The sequence below is a fragment of the Pteropus vampyrus genome, unplaced genomic scaffold (genome assembly GCF_000151845.1).
Source record: "Pteropus vampyrus isolate Shadow unplaced genomic scaffold, Pvam_2.0 Scaffold19, whole genome shotgun sequence".
In the NCBI taxonomy this organism is placed as follows: domain Eukaryota; kingdom Metazoa; phylum Chordata; class Mammalia; order Chiroptera; family Pteropodidae; genus Pteropus; species Pteropus vampyrus.
In genome coordinates, this window is record NW_011888800.1 from 8,003,961 (window position 1) to 8,020,928 (window position 16,968).

Sequence of the window (16,968 nt, forward strand, 5' to 3'; positions counted from 1 at the left end):
AGACTCTGAAGACTAAAACTAACCTAGAATTCATAATTTATACTATAATAAAAATTTGAGTCAACTGAATTCCTATTTAGAAAATCTTGACCTTAAACTCTCTAAGACACTGGAAAATGTTTTAGTCTACTTTTCTATCTAGAAACTTAATGAATGCTAAACTGTATGCTGCAGTACCAGGAGCATCATTCTAAAAGGTGTTATTAAATAAAATCCTTGATTTTACCTTTACTTCAAAAATGCAGAGTATTTTTCTCATGTGCAAACCATAGAAATCCCTTTCTCTTTAAAGACAACTACAAGGCCACGCTGACTTTTTAAAGTATTAAGGAATGTAGTATAGACAGTATTAAACTTCGTTAAAAATAAATACCCATACTCATAAACACGTACACTTTGCAATCTCCGAAACATAAGTACATGTTGGATATACAACAGATGCTCAAACACAGATTTTTAAAACATCTGTTTTCCTTGCAAAAATGAATATTAACCGTAAAAGTTATTTGATAGAAAAACACCTCAAGAGAATCTGCTCAGAAGGGTACAGGCGATGTAAAAGTTAATACTAAAAAACGACATCAAAAAACAGAAAACCTAACATTTTTCTTATAAACAAAATCTAGTTTTAAAAAAGCTAAGCTTTATAAGAAACTTCAAGGAGAAGAGAATCCACATTTATTAGGGAAAGAATAGGGTAGGTCAACCACATCTCTTGAAAATTCTGACGTATCTGTCTGGAAGCAAGCAAATTACCGGTTCTAAACACAATATGCATTCATGCTTTCACAGATGGTGTTTGGGAAACCATATGTTTTAAAAAGCTAATAGCAAATTAAATAATATTTTAATGATGCTATTTTTCAGTTCTTTATCAATAACCAGTTAAGATACTTGACTAATAAAGGCAAAAATTTTCCTCAGGATGTTTAAAGGAGGGCCCAAATTAGCTTCATCCTGTTACCACACAATTTCCTCTCATGTGTGAAAGGCAAAGCCTTAAGATATTCTATCCATAAGCTTTTCTTTATTAAGCTTGCTCTAACTATACCACAACAGGTGGTTGATAAATAAGGTTTGTGCCTTTTTAACAGCATCTATCTGAACAAGTATATTAGGAAAAAATAGGGAAATGCTCCAGATGTCCACAATAGTGAACCAAATAAAACAAGTTACTTACTTCTCAATCAAGCCTGCATCCAAAATCTTAAAATATGCTCTTTACATTTTTAACCAGATCACAACCAAACATTATAGTACGACAAATATAAAGAGTACAGAAGGCCTTGACATCAGAAAGCCAGATTTAAACATGAAATCCAGAGGAAATAATCACAAACTGATGATAAGAAGGAAAAGAAATGACTGATTACTATTTGTCCCTGTGGTACAAACTAGTGATGACAGTTTGTCTCAATAGTAAATGTGCCAAGTAAGTAAAGGATTTGAGATCTTGTTTGTTTTTCATAGCTTTGTCAGCTGTTTTTCCTTGCTACTTGCTTGCCTTTTCCCTTACAATTTGTTACAGGCCAGGAAACCATACAAAACTTGTTAGTACTATATCTATACAGGAGTAAATAAATACTAAAGTGCTCTCCTCTAAATAACATGAGTTTAGGTGCTAAAGCTGACATTTATATTGTCAGCTCAGAGACTTCTAATTCTTTCTCTCTAATTATTTGACTATGCTCCAAATAACCGAAAACGGTAGACAAAATCTCCATGGCACAGTTAAGCTAATAGGTGGGAGGAGAGGAAACACAAGTTATAGAACAATCTATAATATGGCATGTAGTTTAGTTATGTTAATAAGACAAAACAAAATGTGTATAGCTAAATATAAATCTATGTATAAACACAGAAAGAGGTTTGGGTAGGATATATAACAAACTTGAGTTTCCTCTAAGAGAGGAGTAAGAAAAGAGGGTTGGGGGGAATTAGATGATTTCTACTTTACTTTTTATGATTCTTGATTATGAACATGAATCTTAAGTAATCAAAATTTGTTTTTAAATGTATTAAATAGCTGATTAGTGATCTTTGAGTAAAATAAGGCATTCATCTTGGACTAAATGGGCTTCCCTCCTAATCACTAGATTTACTGACTTAATTTGTTTTGCTTTTATAATATAGTCAGGTGGCAGGTAAATAGCCCAGAATAAGGTGAATTCCAGAAAGTCTGTTGGAAATGGGATTAAGTAATTAAGATATCCCACATATAATCAAAGGCTGACTGTATTTCATAGGTTTCCAATGATAATGAGTTAAAGATCATACATATTTAAGGCATTATAAGGGCTCTCCACACTAATTCTGAGTGAAAGCCTCTTTCATACTGCTAAGAATTAACCTTCACATGGTAAAGACTGAGACCATGGAAAAATTCCACTAGTACGCTGAACAGTGGCCGAAACTTTAATAACATAATTTGACCACATGATCTAAAACTGTATTACTTAAAATACAGATAACTTCAAATGACAGGCTGGCAATCTGATCGAAGCTTGTAACTATTTTATGCATGGAATAAGATATAATTAATATTTCTCAATTTCCCAATGGTTCTGTTTCATACAGTCTCTAAACTTCAAGTTCACAGAAGTCAAAACATCAAAAAAGGAACCACAGATGGTGGGGGGTGGGGCAGGGGGAAGATATGAAATAAACACATATGCTACATTTAATTTCTTAAAGGTGTTTACTTAATAGCTTTTTTTCCTTAAACAACTCAAGCTTTACATCACAAAACAGCATCTTTAAATACTCAAAGTTTGTACTTTGATTTTATTTACACTAATGAAATTTGGTACTATTAAGCAGACTTTGAACTTCTCAGACTATTCCAGCAACACTAAAGTTTTACTTCATGCAATAATTTGTAACAGTGCTGAGGCAATAATCTGAAATGGTCTAGTTGCAGGGCTAGTATGTAGGAATGACAAAGCTTGTTAATGAGAGAACTAGCTCGTCCCAACACACCTACCTTTGCTGTAATCTACTTGCTAGTGCTGCTGTGAATGCTACACATTTGAGATGCACAAAGATCTATCCTTTTTGAACACCCAAAAAAATCTATTGTACTTGTTATTAATTCTAAAAGATAGTTCTATGCCATAACACAATATTCACTTATGAAGGATTACTATAAAATAAGCTGACAGGTCTCATCAGCACTCAGATCCCCCCACACTCACAAGTTTATGGAAGACAGCCGTTCCCATACCTGCCTTTCAGGTTCTCAAGTTCCCTGTGATGCAACATGCTCCGCATGTGTTCGTCCATCTCCTTCAAAATTAAAGAAAGCAGATTAAACTAAGGGGATTGCTTTTGGGGAAAAAATTCCTCTTTTCCTGTTTAATCAACAATTGGGACTTAAGCTTGTTGTGTTGAAGTGTTTGTTATGATTACTCTTCTGAATTCAGTTCCTTATTAAATAATTCTTTAGCTGTGTTTTTGCCATATTTCATTTTTAAATAAAGGAACTGTTAAGAAAGACCTATTTAAGTAGCTTTACAAAAAGGTTAGAAAGTATATTGTCTTTAGGAGGCAAAAACTTTAAGAATAAACTATATGAGTTAAATTCTATTCTAATATAAGAAATTTACTAAAGTTTATTTTTTAAAAACCTCTGAAATCACATAACTTCTCAACCATTGGCCTACTTTTCTCCATACTCCCTCTCCACTCAACTGAAAGTTTCTCAAGAGTAAGTTAAAACTCTTACTCTTGTTTTGGCCAGGGCCTGGCCTATTGTCGTCGATGTCTGTTGAATTAACAGATGGATACATGAATTCTAGATAGAAGTTACAGACAGAACAGAACCTCTCTGCATTGATAAGAAAGTTTTTAAAACTGCTTGGAACACAGTAGCTCGATCATGTCTTCATCTTCGCTGCTCACTGACAATTGATTTGTTTGGTTGTAATGAAAAAGTTGAAAATTTACAAGGTTCTCTTCTCCCTCCACTCCACACTTCATGGGAAGAAAATTAAAAATGTGGGAAGAGATCCCACTTGAAAACATGTGCACATACATGCACATGCCTCAAAAAAATCAAAAAGCTGTCAATGTCTATCCCTTTGTCATGCCAAAGTATATACAACCAGCATGCCATAGTCAGAGAATGGCTGTTTACATTTATAATACAAGGGCTGTTACAATTGTTGAGTATTGCTATTAACTGTGCCCTGTGCTTTGTGCTTAAGAGCCTCATTTTCTCAGTTGAATTGCAAAACTGCTGAGAAAGTACTATTAACTTCATACAGACACATGCATTCGGAGAAGCTAACTCATTCACTAAACATTTATCAAGTGGTTATTATCAAGTACAAAGCCAGGCATTGAAGGGATAAGTGTGAAAATATACCCAGTCTCGCCCTCTCAGAGTCATAGATAATCAAGTGGTCAAACTAGGACTCAAATTCTGGCAGATCTGACACCAACATCAATGTTTCAAATACCATGTGACATTGTAAGCATCTAGTGAATGGAGATTTTTCATTATATACAGTTTATTCATCAAAAAGCATACAACAACCTAACAACTTAGTCTTACTTTAAGTATCTACTACAGTGTGATAAAAAAAAAAGTTGTGATTCAAAACACTTCCTTTAAATGACAATTTTACTGAAGATGACCATCATTTCCTTCCTATCTCTATGAATGCTTCATTTAGAGGCTACATCTTTACCTGTGACCTCTTCTAGCCACAACTGATTAGCTAGTAACTAGAATGAATACTTCCAGAAGTGAAAACTGAGTCGAGTTAGTGACATAATATAGAATGAAAAAATTCATGAACAATACACAACATCTGCTCAAATCCCTATGCCTTCTGTTCAATTTTTCCTTGGACTAGATTTACATATGCCAAATCTCCTTTTCTTGAGCTAAATTTAAGTGGGTTCTGTTTCTTGCAATGAAACCATTCTTGACCAAAACAGTAGTCACTAATATGGGTTATTCTCTCTGATATAAAAACCAATTATATTCTATTTCAACTATAAATATGTTATCATTCAAAACTAGATTTAACATGACTTTCAATTGTCTAAAACACTTCATACATCTCCTAAATTTACATGAGAAATTCTCTTCCATCTTGCTCTAAGGAATAAATGCAAACAGTAAGACAACTGAGCTCTCAAAATAACTGGGAAAGATCCACAGGCACAGGATGAAAGTAATAGCCCCAAATGCATACCTGCTCAGTTACCAAGGTTCTGTTTAGCTCCTTTTATATTATTCAGTATTATGTTTTTAAAAAGAGAGGCTTAAGGGCAGGGAAAGGATTTGGTGATTGAACAAATTTGGGAACAACTGAGTAATATAAAAAAAAAATTTTAATATTTTTTAACCCCAAGGCTTCTCAGTCTTTCATAAATTAATGAGCATGAGGATAGTCAGAGATGCAGTATTCGGATCATACTTAAGTCACCCCAGATCCTTTTCTCCTCCACAGCATATCTGAAGAAACTAGTCTGGGAAACTAGAGGAAAGTACTGCTTCGACATAAATAAGTTGCTTGTGATCTACCTAAAAATAAGTATCAAAGTTATCTCTTTCAATCAACCTATTCTGCTAATTTCTTAGAACACATTAATTTTAACACTGAAATCATGCCATTTCCTTGCTTATAAATCTTATAGTTGGCTTTCCCTAAGGCAGGAGTGGATAACCCCAGCCCTTGATTTAACTTCATTATGATCCATGGAAAAGTATGAAGAGATGAAAATTTGTTTCAACCCGGAGTAGAAGACACAACAAAAAGACTTAAAATGGCAAAGTTATGAAATATCACAAGATAGAGTTGCTACTTCATCAAAATCTGAGACCTCTGAGTGTCTATCCACCTTAGACCTTCTCAAATGTCCATCTCCCTCCTCTCTGAAAGTAGCCATTAAGAATTGTTTATTAAAAATTTGTATAAACCCTGGTTTAGATTTTTAAAATTAAAAGAGCAGGGGTTTTTTAACTTTTGTAAAAAGCAGCGGGTATATTAAACATGATTTTAAAATCTCAACTAATTTTTCCAACACTAACAGAAATCCTATCTAGGAAAAAAAAAATTCTTCATCCTAGCCTACTGGATGGATCATAATCGAACCCCTCAGTCTGTCATTCAACACTCTTTATCAAATGTCTTCACTTAAACTACAAATTAAGTGCAGTCTCACTATTCTCAAGATGAAACTGTTTTAATCAGAAGAGCCTTCTTACTGACTCCTAGAACTGTTATTCACCATTCTAATTCTGTATCTTTGTACATGTTGTTCTCCCACCTAAAAGATCACTTCTATTTCTTTTAAACCACCTTACTCCCAAACATCTTTCATGATAGCTCACGATAATCTTCCCAGTTCTCTGAATTTCCGATGACAATCAAGAACATCTTAAAAGCATAAAGGAAAAACTATTCAATATTTAAACTAGCAGCACTCTTCCGAAAGCAAAGGATAAAGGCAAGAAAAACAAAAACCAAGACAACTTGCAGCCAATTTCCCTAAGGCACAGATAAATTATTTTAGTTCTCAAAAATGTCTGTTTTGTCTATGGCCATGCCACCCTGAATGCGCCCAAGCTCATCTGATCTCAGAAGCTAAGCAGGGTCAGGCCTGGTTAGTACTTGGATGGGAGACCACCTAGGAACACCGGGAGCTGTAGGCATTAAAAAAAAAAAAAAAAAAAAAAAAGTCTGTTTTTCTTTGTGCAACATCCCCATCTTGTGGACATCTAGGATATTGGATCTAGGATATTTCTGCTGTGCTACACTCTTCACAAGCATAGGCAGAACAGAATGCAGGTACACATAATCCTTAGCTATCCTTAGCTAATTAGAAAGTAATATAATCTCAACTAACTTAAATTTTAAGATATTTTATCTATAACTAGCTGCTAACTAAATTCTCTTTATTATCCACTTTTGAGTATCCTCAAATTCTGGGCAGAGGTTTAAAAATATAGTTACTGGCTTTATGAGGCAATAATGGGAAAGAAACCAGTGGAATTGAGACTATGGTTTAAAAAAGAAGCTTAAATAAGAAGTTAAAAGCTTTCACTCATCTATAAATTTCATATGCTGTCTTCTGAAAAAAATGATCAGTCATAAAGCTGCATATTCTCCTTCTTCTATTATTACCTTTTTTGAGCTGTACACAATGTGGCACAATATGCATTTTCGTTCTCGTACCATAGTGACCAGATCTGAAGCACTCAACGTCACACCTGCAATGAGGAAGTAACATTTAGTAACCTTTTATTCCCAGATGTCTTCTTAGGTTCATCTTAACGTAGTCAAAAATACAAGTCTTGCATCTCCCTCACCTCCACCCTGTTCCTCCCCCCGTCTCCTCATCTTGGTAAGTGAAAATTCCAATTTTCAAGGTACCTAAGGCAAAAACTTTGGGAGTCATCCTTGGTCTCTCTTTCTCACCCCATATCCACCCTCACCAGAAAATCTTGTCAGTACAACCTTGAAATACATCTAAAATCCAACCATTCCTCACTACTGAGCATATCTATCATCTCACTTGGCACTAGCCTAATGACTTGACTTCCTACTTCTATACTTACCCTCTTATAGTCTTTCTCAAAACAGTAGTCAGAGATTCTCAGAATGGGATCCTTTTAAAATTTAAGTCAGATCACTGAACTCCTCTGCTTGGAATTTTACAGTAGATTCCCATCTCACTCACAGAGGATCCAAAGTCCTTTGCCATGGGCTACAAAATCTGTTTCTCACTTACTCTGAGTCCATACTCTACCACTCTCTATGCCTCCACTCCAGTCACATTGCCCTCCTTGCTATTCCTTGATCACACCAGGAATTCTCCTACCTTAGGGCTTTTTCTATATTACCTGTTCTCTCTGCCCAGAATATTCTTCCTTAAGATGCCTTTATGGTTTTCATGGCTCACCCTCTCATGCTGCCTCATCGAGGAGGCCTTATCCGCCCCCCTAGGAGAATACTGTACTTTCTGCCCCTCATTTCCTCTATCCCCCTATTAATCTGCTTAATTTTTTATTTTTTAATTGCACTGTGGTAGATTGTTTCCATAGATGGCCACAAAGTATCGTATCTCCCACCCCAAGTGCTCTTCTGCAATGTGATCTTGTCATTACCACCTATCAAATGGTGGAGTCTATTTCCCCTCCCCGGTGATCTGTTGTGACCAATAAAATGTAGTGGAAGTGACAACATAATTTCTGAGCCCGAGTCTTTAAAAAGCTGCAGCTTCTGCCTTTGCACAACTGGAACACTTCCTCTTAGAACCCAGCCACCATGCTGTAGAAGTCCAAGCCACAAAGAGAGACCAAGAGAAAAAGAACTGATGCCTCAGCTGAGCACCCAAGCAACCAGGACCATCTGACAGCCATGTTGGGTGAGTGAGCCATGTCACGTGTTAGAGGCCCAGCTGCCAATGAGGGACCCCAAGAGGGACCAGTTAAAGAACTATGCAGATGAGCCCTTTTCAACTCTAGGACTGTAAGAAACAATAAAATCGTTGTTTGAAGCCAGTAAATTTTGGAGTAGTTTGTTACACATCAAGAGATAGAAACAAGCGTTTTTTACTACCTGACTTAGTATATATTTATTTCTTATTCTCTATTTATCCTATTTAAAAGTTAAGTTTCGTGAGGATAGAGACTTCATATATTTTGTTCACTAGTATAGGTCTAGCACTTAGAACTCTGTCTGACACATTGTAGGTACTCTATAAGTATTTGTTGAATTGTTCCAAAAGGAACTACCCTGGGTTACTAAATGTGAGATAGAGCTGGGTAAATACTGGGGTTTGGATTGAGACCAGAGATTTTTCCATCCTAGAGATTATAATCCTCTAGCACTAGCATACATTCTTCTGAGTCCCTGCAAGGATACTCTGCATGAGAATTTAATCCCACTCCCCAAGCAGCATTGTTTCCTCTCTTCGTCTCTCTCCTTCTCTCACTCCCTCTCTCCCTCCCTCCCTTCCTCCCTCTCTCTCTCTCACACACACACAAGCACGCACACTGCTCTAACAGATATATCTGCTTCTTTCCCTGGCTTCATTCTCTAGAGGACTTAAAACTGTGAGGTAATGGAGTTATAAATTACCCTAATTTAATCTGTAACTCCTAGACAACATGTATACAACATGACAGAATGGCCAATGAGAAGTGGCCTAAGGTTCTCCACTTCTCCTGGTCATTCAGTAATTTCCTTCCTATTCCAACCCACTTCACATCACTACCTGATGTCTAAAATAATTTTATTCAGTAACAAAATACAAAACACCAAAACAAGATTATAGGGTAAATATTCTACACATTTGAAAAAGCTGAATGTCAACTAATAAAACAAAGAAATATACCTTTACAGATAGGTACAGTATTATCTATGCTTCCAGTATTGCTAATAATCTAAATATCAAAATTAATATAAATCATTCTGATGCTAAGCCTCGAAGCATAACTATTCTTTTAATTCCCTTATATCCTAACATTTACTTCAACTTTAATTACTAATATACAGTATTTAATTACTATTACTATTTATAAGCATTTATTGAGCACCAAGAACTGCTCTAAAAGTTGAAGAATGGTAAAGAAGATATGTCCAGAAACATTTTTAATAATGCTTCAAGTTATTAACCATCAAAGCAAAACAGAAACAAAAAACTTAGAAGCAATAAAGACAATGAAAAAGTGTGCCTTTCTGGCACAAGCAATAGCAGTTATTGTGAAGTTTTCATATATTTACTCAATTGAGAACTAAGCACTAAAATACAAACTGTGTTTCTATTTAATAAAGCCAAAGACATTAACTCTTAGTAAATAGATGAAGAAAAGTCATATTATAAAAATATACTCTATCGATCTTTTAACCAAGACTCCTTCTTTTTATTTTCTATTTCCTTTCATGAGCTCCACGTTTCTAATCTACATATATTAAGTAAATTTATTTTCACTTTTGTAAAAAATCAAAAAGTCTAACTGCTGGCAAAGTATTTAATCAAGAGGGAAGACCTAGTATTTAAACACTCAGTTTATATGATTCCAGTGAAAGACAAAGGAGCTTTAATTTATACATCCTTAAAATGAGTAAATATGATTTGCATTAAGCTTTCTGAAATACTGAAATTAGTTCACAGCCTTAAAGATGAGAACTATGCAACACTGAGATCTCAAAGCACTTGAGAGGTTACATTATACAAGTCAAGTAAGTGCAAACAATTCAACTACTGCTGTCCTCACTTTAATCACTTACATTCTGTCCCCCATCCTTTAAAAATACCCACTATGAAATCTTTCAAATTTTCTCCAAATAACGATGAGAAATATCTGTGATAATTCTTAGTCCTAATAGCCTAAAAAATCCTATAATACTTTTTTCAACATCCTGATTACTATTCTGTCAATACAATTACCATTCCCATAGTCAAAACTGTATTCTTTTCTTTCAGATTCCCATATTTAGACACCATTTGTTTTTTCATTTTTGTTATCTATTCTTCAGTGTGATAAACCTGCATGACTTTACATCTGTTCTCCATTCTCTCCACTGCTCTACTCATTGTTTCCTGCCTTGACTACTGCAGCCAATATATAAATAAGTTCTAAATCCAAGCAGTGTATCAGAATCACCCACATAGCTTATCAATAAAAAGAAATACAGCTGTACAGGCAGAGTAGAAAAATTGCATTAGAATCTCTAGAGAAGGCATTTTGTACTTATGTTCTTCCTATCCTTATGCAGGCGTAGTTCCTCAAAAGTGACTTAAATTGGTCAGCAAGAAAATAAATTTACTTAATATATGTTAAGTAACTATTATCTCCAACTATTATCTCATAACACTGTAATCCATCCCAAACATCAATGTTAGAATATTTCTCCAAATATTTATTATGTAACTCAAGGCTGGAAAACGCCATTTACTGTCAAAGAACTTTATTTGGAACATTACCGCATTATCCCACTTTACTGTTCAAATAACCTGCAAAATCAGTAAGAACAGACTGTTTGATGGCAGGTATGTCTGATCTGCCTGGCCTTACCATGAGGAAGGGATCTGTCTTTCCACATACCTCTAACACTCATTACAATAAACTCAGTAGTACTTAAGATATTTGAACTTTGAAATAATTAAAGCCAACGCCGATTCTATATGACAATAAGACACTGTAAAATACTGAAAGAAAAAAAGCTTAATTACTGGCTCATTGGGGAGGGTGGAGTTAAGGAGTGGTATTCAGTTTAGAATCCCTTTCCTGACTTCCACAGGTTAACTTTCGGTGCCTCCACCTTAAACCCGACAGAAAACTAATGGATTTCTGGTGAGCAAGACAAGGCAACACAGAGACAGCGTTCAGTGACAGAACAAGTTTTGCCATTTCACCTAGGTTGCCCAGAAGGTTATGGAACAAAGATATGACTGGCACTTTGGGTAGGTCTTCAATTGCTGAGTGGGCCTCCCTAGAAAGTTTCAAGGTCAATATGAAATCTTTCATATTTTTCAAGCTGTTGGGATGCTGAACTTTTGAGCAGTAGCAAATTTTGTCTAAGCATATTTTTTACCACATGCTTGCTGAGATGTTTGGATGTATCATTGCCACATGTACAGTATGCAATGTGAGCTTTTAGTAAACATTAGACTTTTGACATTTACAAGGATATGTTGAAGATTCTTGCAGATTCCAGAATTTGCAAATACCGCTACTTTAGTACTTTAATTCCTCCCTAAAATCTAATAAAATACATGGTGACCTTTTCAGAGACTGAATGATTTTTTAAATATGGGACAAAGGCATTTAGAAAGCTGTTAACATCAACTAAACTGCTAAGGTAAATGCTTTTCTGAATTACATCATTACTGTGGTATAGTTAACCATGAACTTAAAAAATTCTATAATAAAGAAGAAATAATGAAGATGATTGTGTTAAACAGTCAGATTTGCATAAAGTGGATACAGATTATTGAACATACTGTTCGCAAGAAGATGCAGAGAATATTGGGCATTTAGCTGGACTCATTAATGTACAGTGATTATAATTCATGTCACACAATTTTAAATTGCCATGCAGATCATGGGGATTGCTTGGAAATAGAAGTAAATATTATATAGAATACAGGAATGCAAACTTTTAAAACTTAAATTTAACAAGATACCTAGGAATACTTTTATTTTATTGGGGGGGATATTTTGTTTTTTTTACTTTTCAAAATATTCATTTATTTATTTTTTATGGTGACATTTTTATGTTAACCATTTTTTATGGTTAACAAAATCTGGTTTCAGCTGTACATTTTAACAGTAAGGTGCGCGCGCGCGCGCGCGCGCACACACACACACACACACACGCGCACACACACACACACACACACACACACTATGTGTTCACCTCCCATAGTTAGATTTCTGTCCTCCCATATTTGACTCTCTTCACTCCATCTACCTTCCCCTTCTCCCCTCCCACCTCCCCTCTGGTAACCACTAGGTAATTTCAAAATTAGGAGGAACAGCTATATAATATTCTAAGTGGTCTCAGTATCCCCTCAAACTACTCTGAGGTAATCCTGAGCTTTCCTAATTCCTTATGCTGCAGCATAAGTAATCTCCTTAAAATGCAAATCTGACCATAATACTCCCTTGATTTTTCTTCCAGTCTTGTATTTTGGAAAATGTCAAACATGGAAATGCTAAAATAATTTTATAGTAACTACCCCGTATCTTGTTTCCTGTATAATACCCCTATACCCACTACCTAGATTCTACCATTAACATTTTACTATATTTGCTCTACCTATCTATCCTTGGTCACTTAGTCATGATATATTGATTTGTTAATATTTTGCCTAGAATCTTTTGGATCTATGTTCGCATGGCACACTGTTTTGTAAACTTTTTAATCTGTAATGTCTTTACCAGGTTTTGGATAGTTATTAGAGTTATACTGGCCTCATGAAATGAGCTTGGAAGTGTTTCCCCTTTGTCTATTTTCTGAAAGTTTATATACAATTGATGCCATTTCTTTTTTAAATACTTGATAGATTTCATCAGTGAAACCACTGTTGCCCTGAGTTCTTTGTGGGAAGGTTTCTTTTTATCATTAATTCCTTTTCTTTAACACAAGCTTACTCAGATTTTGTTCCAACCTGTGAGTTTTAGTACATTGACATTTTCAAGAAACTGTCCATTTATATTTTCAAATTTGTTGGCATAATGTTGTTTATAATACCCCCTTATCCTATAAGATCTGTAGTGATAAATTCCTTCCATTCCTAACTCTAGTAATATGTGTTCTGTTTTTCATTATTACTCTACAGGTTTATCAATATTATTGATCTTTTCAAAGAACCAACTTCTGGCTTTGTAATTTTATTTGTTTATTGTCTTTTTCTATTTCATTGATTTCTTCTGTCTTTATTATTTCTTTCCTTCTATTCACCTTGAGTTTATTTTGCTCTTCACCTCTTTAAGATAAAACTTTAGGTTATTGTCTTTAGACTTTTCTAAAATCAATGTTTAGGCTATAAACTTATAATCACTCCAATTGCATAATGCAAAATTTTTAGCGCTTTTTAATAAACAATTTATTATAGAATAGTTTTAGATTTACAGAAAAGTTACAAAAATTATAGAGTACCAATATACTCACTACTATTTTGGGCATTAAGTCTCTGAAAGTTACTTTCACCCATGTTTCCCATATTATTTACATCTTACATTAGTACAATTTGTCACAAAAAAAAAAATATTGACACATTACTAATTTAAATCCATACTTTATTTCCTCATTATTTACCTAGTATCCTTTTTCTCTTCCAGGATCTCAACCAGGACACCACATAACATTTAGTCGTCATGTTTCCTTAGGCTCCTGTAGGGTATGACAACTATCCCATAAATTTTGATATCGTATTTTTATCATACAGTTCAAAATACTTCCTAAGTTCTTTTGTGATTTCTTCTTTGGCTCATAGATTTAGAAGTTTCACTGAATTTCCAAATACTTGTGAGGTATTTTAGACATCTTGATTTCTACTTTAATCCCATTATGGTCAAAGAACATATTCTGTATTATTTCAATCCTCCCAAATTTATTGAGTCTTGATTTACAACCTAGCATCTGGTCTATCTCTGAGGGGGGAAAGTGTATTCTGTAGTTGTTGGGTAGAGATCTATACTGATTTTTTGTTTATCAGTTGTTGAGAAGAGTGTTAAAATCTCTATAGTTGTCTCTCCGTTATCAATTTTGCTTGTTTTGAAGCTCTGATATTAGGCAAATATATATTTATGATCATGTCTTCCTGATGAACTGACCCTTTTATCATTATGAAATGATCCCTTTAACTCTGGCAGTACACTTTATCTTGAAGTCTACCATATCTGATAGATAGCCATTCCAGACTTCTTACACTATTTGAAAGGTATATCTTTTCTCTTGCATTTACTTTTAGCCAATCTGTCCTTATGCATTGAATTAAAGTGTTTATTACACTAAATTGAAATTTGTAACATGGTTGGATTAGGTCTACCATTTCATTATTCTTTTATCTCCTATCTTTTTGTTAGACTATACTTCTGTTTCTGTCTTCTTTTGGATTATTCACTTTAATTTTTCTACTAGCTTTTTAGCATACTTCTTTGCATTATTTTTTCCACAGTGGTTGCTCCGATTATTAAAATATACGCCCTTATCATTTTACACTGTACTTAGTGTTAATAACATACCATTTCACATAATATGTAGAAAGCTTGCAACCATATAGGTTCATTTACCCCCTCCTATTCCATGTTTCATGGTATGTATATGATTTATACCTACAATATGTGATGAACTCCACATGATGCTTTTTTTAAAAAAAATTTAAAGTTATATGTGGTTTTAAGAAATCAAAAGGCAAAACATTTATATATTTATCCAAATATTTACCATTTCTGGTGTTTTTCACTGACTTATGGAGATTTTAAGTTTCCATCTGGTATCATTTCTCTTTAGCCTTAAGAGCTTCCTTTAGCATTTCTTATAGGGTGGATCTGTGAGCAATGAATTCTCTTGGTTTTCATATATCTCACAATATTTTTATTTCGCCTTCATTCTTGAAGGCTGGTCTACTGAATCTGGAGTTTTGGGTTGTCAGATTTTTCTTTCAGCATTTTAAAGATTCTCTATTCTTTCTGGCCTCCATGATTACTCCCCTATATGTAACTTGTTTTCTTTGGCTGCTTTCTAGATTTTTCTTTTATTTTTGGCTTTCAGCAATTTGACTATAAAGCACCTGGTCATGGTTTTCTTCACCTTTAAACCTGAGGTTTGCACAGTTTTCTTGTCTTTACCCTTCTCAGTTTGATGAGCTTATTGAATGTCAATTTATGCCTTTCATTAAATTTAAAATTTTTTCCTCCATTATATTTTCAAGTATTTTCTCTGCTGCATTCTTTCTCCTCTCCTTTGGGACACTAATTATATGTGTTTGATTTTTTTGATATTGCCCCCAGGTCCTTGAGGATCTGCTCTTTTCCTTCTACCCTTTTTTCTGTTTCTAACATTGAATAATGTCTATTGACCTTTAATTTCATGGATTTTTTTCCTTGGTCCTCTCCATTCTGCTGTTTAGCCCATCCAGTTACATTTATTTCCAATAACATATTTTTTGGTTCTAGAATCTCCATTTGGTAATTTCTTAATTTCATGCTCATTCTTTATGAGCATATTTTCCTTTGCATCTTTTCCTTTTCCTTTACTAACACATAGTTATAAAAGTTTAAAATTCTTTCATGTTAATCCCAACACGTGGGTATTCTAGGGTCAGTCTATGTAGATTGTCTTTAAACTTGAGAATAGGTTATATTTTCCTGATTCTTTGTAGATGACCAATTTTGGAATATATCCTGGATATTGTAAATGTTATGCTGTGGAGGCTCTGGATCCCTTTATATTCCTCTGAAGTGTTGATTTTTATTTTTAATTATTTTTCTTTTAATAGATATCTAAATTGGTTGGCTCAAACTGCAAACTCTGTTTTTTAGACTGATGAGATCGCAATTCAGCTCTTTTACCTTTAGCTGGGCTTCTTGGAGTCTATTCCATACATTAACAGTCTGCCAAGATTTGGGTAGAGTTTATTCAGCGTTTGATGTTTTTCCTCTCTGTGTCCCAAGAATCTCCTCTCATTTTCCAACAGCTGTGGTTGCCTTGAGCCTTACCTTTTGGTTCTTCACACCACAAAGACAGGTAGTTTAGTATCAGGATTTTAACTTAGCCACTCCTCCTGGCAAAGATTGGGCCCATGAAAATGAGAAATCACCCCATGTAGTTCTGTTTCTCATGTGTCAATTCCCTTCCAGAATCTGCTTGCTTTTGTCACTCTCCGGTGATTTTAGTTGTTTTATTTAGTTTATTTATTTAGTTGTCTAGATTTAATAGTTGTTACCTGCAAGAGCATCTGCCAGTACGAGCTTACTCAGCCATGACCAGAACTGGACTCCCATGCTTGTACTTTTGAGAGCCTTCAGCCTGATTAAATGGCTCCAGGTAATGCTCAAGCAGGTAGGCTGATCAAAGAAGACATACCCCTCAATTCTGTGGTAGAGTAGGAGGCCCTAGATTTAGTGACAAAGTCTGCTGGGGTTTGGGTGAACCTTCAATGGCAGTTGTTCTTCATAAGGTGGCTGAGTATTCCAGTTTACTTTAATTTCAAACATGCACTTCAATGATTCCCTCAAGCATACATTGAAAAAGCCATTTCCACACACGCTTATGTTGTATGCTTCAGTCCCTCACATCTAAAAGCCCTTCAATGGCATCCAATTATTTAAGATAGAAACCAAAATATTTAACAAGGCCCACTTGATATAAAACTTCCTAATGTATACTATATAGGTTTTAGTTACTTTCCTCCTAGATCTCTGTGTGCCAGACAAAATGGTATTTTCAGTTCTTCCCACCTACCATGATTCTCCCAGAGGGCTTTTTCATATGC

General features: G+C 34.7%; 1 protein-coding gene and 1 pseudogene across 1 annotated transcript in view; one reads left to right on the forward strand and one right to left on the reverse strand.

Moving 5' to 3' along the window:
* The window catches only part of ZNF106 (zinc finger protein 106), a 50,596-nt gene extending 36,743 nt beyond the window's left edge, over window positions 1–13,853 (reverse strand). Inside the window, exons 1-3 of the mRNA XM_023527710.1 lie at window positions 13,788–13,853; window positions 7,140–7,225; window positions 3,224–3,285 (exon numbers count right to left, since the gene is read on the reverse strand). Of these exons, the coding sequence (XP_023383478.1) occupies window positions 3,224–3,285; window positions 7,140–7,225; window positions 13,788–13,848 (209 nt within the window). The 5' untranslated portion in view covers window positions 13,849–13,853. The remainder of the gene's footprint in view (window positions 1–3,223; window positions 3,286–7,139; window positions 7,226–13,787) is intronic.
* LOC111736337 lies at window positions 6,549–6,667 on the forward strand (annotated as a pseudogene).
* Window positions 13,854–16,968: the final 3,115 nt, after the last annotated feature.